The sequence below is a fragment of the Hippocampus comes genome, unplaced genomic scaffold (genome assembly GCF_001891065.2).
Source record: "Hippocampus comes isolate QL1 unplaced genomic scaffold, H_comes_QL1_v1.1 scaffold1, whole genome shotgun sequence".
NCBI lineage: Eukaryota > Metazoa > Chordata > Actinopteri > Syngnathiformes > Syngnathidae > Hippocampus > Hippocampus comes.
The window spans coordinates 1,312,776-1,319,976 of record NW_017805010.1 but is presented as its reverse complement, the minus strand read 5'-3'; the positions used below and the strand labels follow the sequence as shown (position 1 = coordinate 1,319,976).

The window sequence follows — 7,201 nt, the reverse complement described above, 5'->3', positions numbered from 1 at the left end:
AAAGAGTTGCTTTTTTTCGGGGTAAACTTCGTCACAAACTTTAAGTATACCGTTTTTAATGAAATCCCCCTTCCCCCTCCATGTCCATGTTCTTGTTTGCGTGTTTCGTTTCATGATGTCGTCTCAGATTACACTATTTCAATCGCGCCACACTTTCTCCACACAGAAGACACACAGGTTTTCCAGCTACGTCCATGTACATGTTCTTCGACTCTCACCTTGTTTGAAACCCCCGGTTCTCAGTGTCCACCTTCCGTTTTGCCATTTTTGATGGGTATCTGAAAGCTAATGTCACTGTTATGGGAACGACTGCTAGACGAATAAATATTTAAATAAAGCGGCCGACTGCTTGGCGCGTCACCGTTGCATTGTGGGAAATGTAGTTTTGGTGCGTGTAAAAGATCTGCGGGGTCTCGGCTTGCTGCGGTCCGCGGGCCGGTTCTAATAATAAATCAATATCATCCCAGGGGCCACTGAAAACATTCTCGCGGGCCGGATTTGGCCCGCGGGCCGTCACTTTGACATTTGTGCCCTATACAATACTTGGGTGGGTTTTCTGTGGGTATTCTGGCTTCCTCCGCTACGTGCCAACTTCTTTCGATTTCCCCAGATATAACATCTCGACTGCTGATCTCTCGTCTCATCTGATCTCACTGTTCACATTTTCTTGACACAATTTGCCCCTCACTAGTCATCAGGAAGACTATTATGGCTTCTGACATATCAATGGTGTGTGTATGCTGATGGTAGTTAGTCAAATAGAACTTTGCCCTAGATTCCCTTACAGAGTGGCAAATGGGAGAAAAAAAAAACACTTCCTTGCGAACATCATTGATGATTATGATCTAGACATTTAGCGCTTGCAAGGCGGCCATCGAAGCAGAGGTGTAACGTGTCTCTAATCTATCACCTCCAAGGTCGCGTGGCTTCATCAGATAAAGACAATAAAGCAAAATAGATTTCCTCTTGGTTGACCAGTCAATCAGTTTCATGGGAGAAGTGGGACTTTGTCATACTTTTTTTTAAAACTTAGGTTTTACTTCTTTTATTGTACTTCATTCTTCACTAAAGCTTGCTGAAATGGAATTCATGAATAGGGCTGTCAGTGTATCCCACTGCCCTTAATTTAATGACTCGTCAATCCCAATCTAACTTGAGGATAATTAAAAAGGACATCAATTGGCGGTACGCTTTTTCTTTTCATTTCTCATGACAGGCGTACGCAAACTTTTTCAATTCAAAAAAAAATCTGATAAATACAATAAAGACCTTTTTTTTGTGCATGTTTGATTGAACCACACAGGACGGATGTGTCAAGGAGCGAGATGATGTGAGAGTACAAACAGTCCAAATTTAAACTAACTACATACAGCTCACTTATTAGCCAAAGTGCAGAATCGAGTCAAATCCAACAGAAGGACTGTACTAAAAATGTCTTTACAAAGACAATCATACACATTTCATGACAAATATCAATAAATGTGGGGATTTCCAACACAATTACAGTCCGTTATATAAATTACTGTATATCTACCGGTACATAAATGAGAGCTATAGCTTAAATTTTAATTGCCCAATGTTCAAAATAGCTAGGAACGCTGAAGTCATATACTCCACATTCTCTTCTTTGCTGCAGTGGTCCTATTCTCGCTCGCCCTCAGTCTTCTCTCAGTTCCAGAGAGGTACTTTGTCAATACGGTATTGGTTGTCCTCCATTGTTGCCCTACCGACAGATGCCGTCAATGCAGTGTAGTTTTCACGTTTGTCTCACGACGACAGAAGTGGGAAACCTTGGCAAGTCAAGCCGGCCAGGTATTTCGTAGTGGAAAAGTGGTGATAGCTTGGCCCGCAAGCATTTTTTTTTAATTTTAAACACAGCCAGATTGGTTTTACTCATATTAGAATTGCAAGAATCCACGGATAAAACTGAAAAATCACAGTGGAAAGGTTCTCACACAATATCGGTGTTCTGTTGCAGACTATTTCCATCCTCCGGCCTCATCACACAAGGTGCCCATGCTCCGCTACACCTGTCTGTCTATACGTCTGCGTGGACGCATGAGCGCTCGCCTCCTCGGCAGATGTGAACGGTTTGATTTCCTCCTCGTCCAATCTCAGTCGGAGACTTCACACAGCACATCCATCTCAATCCGAGTGTCACTTTTCAACTTTCCGCACGCGAATGAATGCCCTTCATATCCTTCTCAAAAGCCAGCCAGTTGCTGATTCATGGCAACCTGACGGAAAGACAACCTCGCTGTCTCGTCCCAGAAGTGCCGGAGAAAGGGAGGGAAGGCAAAAAAAAAAATAAAAAATTAGAGGGAGAGAATGTAAGTAAAGAAGCGAACATGGGCGAAGAAACAAAGAAAAGTATTTGTGAATTCTCCTCTCTTTCCAATTGCGACTCTCCGCCAAGCTGCCTGATGGATAACCGAGCACTGATTGGAATTTACATGCAGACACAACCGTCCCCCCACCCCCGCTCCCGCTCCACCACTTCTATCCAATAAGCCATTGCACTCTCAACCTGCTTTGAGTGATAAGCACAATGAGAAAGTGCTGGCATATTTAGAACTGACAGTGGCACTCGGCAGTGCTTCTTAGGCAGGGTAGAATGATGCGTTGTTTATGGGAGGGAGTATCTTTCAGCAGTTGATGCAGAGCAAAGAGAAGATACTGTCAGCAGCCATTGCTGCGCGCAGGCCCAAAGTGAATGAGGACAACCAGAAATAGAGAGCACCCGAGCCAGATGGAGTGGAACGATCACAGGAAAATACTGTACTTTCTCCGCGGCACAGTGTTTGCTTTGTACACTTTAAGCAGAAGAAGCAGTCTTACGGATTCCGCTGTCATTTCCTTACTATACACAATGAGAAAAGTAAACATTATTTGATGGTAAGGGACATCGCCTGAATGTAAAAGTGGTTTGTACATTTTCAAGGGGGCAGAGGGAGATGAAAGATCAAAACTACTACTCTGTCAAAACGACTCTACAATTGTAAATATTGTAAAAAACATTTTTTGCATCTATAAAAGTGACAAAACACACACACAAAAAAAAAGCTAATTTTTGTTGTTGTTATAAAACACACATATTACACATACAAACGCAAGGGGGACAAACTGTCAACGGGAAACAGCACAAAGAAACAAAATCAAAACTACTGCGAAAATATTCGCAACTTTCAACTTGCAGTCCTCATTTTTCAGCATGATGAGGAATGCGCCAACTCGAGCAGCAGATCTGAATGTCGATCATACAAATGTGTCAGCGTATGTGCGGCTTTCAATAAAAAAAATTAAAAAAAACGAACCAGTTAACACGCAACGTGGAACTCATTGAAAAATTGCCGAACAGGAAATGTGATTTGATAGTGTAAAAGGAGACACGAGGAAAAGACAAACGTAAGACTCCCTGCAATCTACAAAAAAAAACAAAAAAAAAAACAAAAACAAAAAAAAAAAAACATCATTTTAGCCACAGGGGTTAATTAACGAAGTTATGGCTTCTACTCTGAACTTTACGGGAAACATTGAAATCATTGTTACCCCAAATCAAATTTCTGTTATCGTTATTGTTGTTGTTGTTGTTGTTGTTGTTGTGTTGATCCGAGTGCAATTCACATGTCGCTCAAAATACTTGCCAATGTTCCCAGTGCGGACATGCAGCCGACCCCTGACGACGGTGTTGACCGCCATGGCGTTGTTGGAGGCGTCGCCCATCTGCAAGCTTTCCTCTCCCATATGGTCGGTTGTCAGAACCTCCACCTCATGGAGTGCTTGCACTGCCATTTTACCGTGCCGCAACATGTGCTGATGATGACGAAGCAAAAAAGGGACACTGAAAAACGATTTTGTGTATTCAGACAAAAACACAGATTTGGGCTCAAGAGAACGATTATTAACTCAGATCAATTTATATTTACTATTACAATGGTGTTAGATTTTTGTGTATCATTTTACTGTGCATCTATTTTTACTTCTATTGTGCCATGCAGAGAAAAAGTATTCGCCCTCTTCTCAAATTTGTACTTTTCTTAGTTTTCCCCACATGCTCCCGTGGTAACATGTTTGTCTTTTCAACACTTTTTATCAGAAAACAATTAAGTCATATGGGCATAAGATGCTCATCTGGCACCATGGGAGACAAAAAATAAATAAATAAAAAGTTTGTTTTGTAGTCGGGTGGAAAACAGAAACCAATAAGGATTTTTAAATTGCTTTTGAATTGTTATTTATTTATTTATTTGTTTGTTTATTTTATCTGGGTGCTTTATTCATCGAGACGCGAGTCTCGATAATGTCATGCTCGCACCGTTAAATCTACAAATCTGCAAATGCTGCATGAATATATTTTGGATGCACTGCAATGCCATGATGGGGTGTGAAAACAGATAGCAAGTCTATCATAAATTATTCTCTATCGGCGGTGGTTAAAATGTCACATGAATTGGAATGAGAGCTTCTTTCTGTCTGAGCCAGAAACGTAGAGTCCAATGCCCCGAGCGTATTACCTTGAGCTCAATGGCTGTTGAACCGATGAGCAGCAATGAGTCACTGTCCCAGACGTCAACATGCATGGTGTGAAGGGCCAGGTAGCGCAGGAACCACTGCTTCTCCCCTGGCTTTAGAAAACGGTCATCGACTCTGAACTGCACCTGCAGCCCAGGAGAATCTGCACAAAGAAAGAGAATGGAGAGCGCTTAAATAACAGACAGCAAATACCGGTAAAGGATCGACAAGTTGAAAGTGGCATCATCAAAAATGAATCATGTGCCATGAACGGCAAATACGGAAATGAATCCTTGAAGGATTTGAGAGCTGACAGTCCCCCTGCAGTATCACAGCTCATTGTTAGTGGGCCCAGTTCATTGTTTTTAAACTTTTTAAACGTGTGTATATTCAGACTCGACCTCAGACTTAAAGGGGGTACCTGATATGTTTGGAGGGTCCACTTATTACAGTATTAAGATCAGACAGACAGTAATTACTAGGCTCCATATATTTGATGCTACGATATTGTACTCGCGCAGCACTACCGCTCCCAGTCAGTCGTCTTGGATGGGGCCCTTTGCGACAACCGCTGGCAAGTATTACCACAGACATTATGTACAGTACGGTCTAAATGTGTTCAAAGCACATGGGAAGGCTGAAACTGAAAAATATCAGATGTCCACCTGCCATTGGTGTGTCTGGAAGAGATTTCCATACTAAATGGGGGTTTACTGTATTACCAAACTATTCCATTCATTGGATGCAAACTTTATCATAAAGCAAAATGGCATCGTCTGGATTCAGATTTATTGAACTGCTGCAAGATCATGGCATATTTCTGTTTAAAAAAAAAAAAAAATCTATCAGCAAGAATGGTTTGAGAATCATTACCACACGAATGTTCATGTCAATGATGCTACGCCGTTTGTATGAGCAGCATCAAAACAATTTCCTTTTAACAGATCCGGAGCAAATTCATTCACCGTCCATCTGCCAAACCATCCAGAAAATCTCCACTTGGACAATTAATTCTCCCACCAATTGGGAAGCACACAAGAGCTGAGCGCAAGATGGACAACGCACTGTGGGTGTTTTTGCTCATAAGCGGGGAAGGACTGAAAACATCGGGCCCGCAGGGGGCTGCGCTGGATCGTATGGGCGTGTATGTGCACGTGGGTCGGCAGACTTGGAGCGACACCCAGCAGAGTGACAACTCACCCTGCAGCACCACTACACAACCAGGATAGATTGTCTGATGTGTGCACAGCGGGTCAAGCAGCCAGAAAGTCATGCTGAGCAACAACAAGGTGTGTGTGTGTCAGGGATGTGTTCCTCGAGCCGGTCCTTGGCCTCGAGGACCGGCTCCCCGGGCCCCAGGGGGGGGCGTCGTTTTTTTTTGCGTGTGTGTGTGTGTGTGTGTGTTTATATGTCAACCTCACAGTGCAGAGGTGCAGGGTTCGATTGTGGCTCCAGCCTTCCTATGTGGAGTTTACATGTTGTCCCTGTGCCTGCGTGGGTTTTATCCGGGTATTCCGGTTTCCTCCCACATTCCAAAAACATGCGTGGCAGGATAATGGATCATTTGAAAATGTCCGGAGGTGTGAGTGTGAGCACGGATGGTTGTTTGTCTGTGTGTGCCCTGCGATTGGCTGGCAACCGGTTCAGGGTGTCCCCCGCCTACTGCCCGAAAACATCTGGGACAGGCTGCAGCACGCCCCCGTCCCGCAAACCTTGGGAGGATAAGTGGATCAGAAAATAGATAGATAGATAGATAGATAGATAGATAGATAGATAGATAGATAGATAGATAGATATTGTTCTTTCGGTCATGACCCGCCACCCGTGACCACAGATGAGGGTAGGAACATTGATCAAGCGGTAAATTGAGAGCTTCACATTTCAACTCAGCTCCTTCATCACCATGACAGAACGATACGGAGTTCGCATCACTGCAGATGCTGCATCGATCCGCTTGTCGATTTCCCGCTCCGTCCTGCCCTCACTCGTGAACAAGCACCCAAGATACTTGAATTCCTAACACTTGGGACAGGATCTCATCCCTGACCTGGCGAGAGCATTCCAACCTTTTCTGATTGAGGTGTAAGATGACAAAATATAACATAAAAAAACAATTCACTTTTGTTTCATTCCATTCAAATCACTTGTTGGTCTGATTGCTGCACTAAAGTTTGCTTCCCTTCAGTTTGCCATACCTTGACTGACCGCCCCCAAAAACACATCCCCATACTTTGTGAGTGATCCCAAGTGGAACAAAATTGTGTTGTCGAGATTGACGCTAGATAATAAAAACGGGTTGGGTATCCTGCGACTGATGCCAATAAGGGTGAGTCATGTCAAGAGTTTCACAGGAACACAAACACAATCTCTGTCGCCACAACTTGCAGCATCATGGAACACTGATGCATGTGTATGAGGCAACTTTTTTGGGGTGGGGGGGACAAATCATCTGATGGCATTGGCTTGATGGATTGGAACAAGAAAGAACAAGAGAACAAAAACATTGTACTGTGAAATTGGTTTTGGGACAAAAACGTACATTTGGATTGATTTCAACAACAGCCACCATAGTTGGTTCAACTGACGAAATAGATTTTTTTGTGATGCATAATATAGACACCGACAGGAATAAAGTGAAACTGCAACTTAATGAAGAGCAACAACTAACCACATTTTGGCCGTGACTCAG

General features: G+C 43.2%; 1 protein-coding gene across 2 annotated transcripts in view; it reads right to left on the bottom strand.

Moving 5' to 3' along the window:
* Positions 1–7,201, bottom strand: part of nphp4 (nephronophthisis 4) — a 124,089-nt gene that overhangs the window by 32,351 nt on the left and 84,537 nt on the right. For both annotated transcript variants that reach the window (XM_019863074.1, XM_019863072.1), the window contains exons 16-17: positions 4,515–4,675; positions 3,645–3,813 (exon numbers count right to left, since the gene is read on the bottom strand). In XM_019863074.1, coding sequence (XP_019718633.1) covers positions 3,645–3,813; positions 4,515–4,675 — 330 coding nt within the window. The remainder of the gene's footprint in view (positions 1–3,644; positions 3,814–4,514; positions 4,676–7,201) is intronic.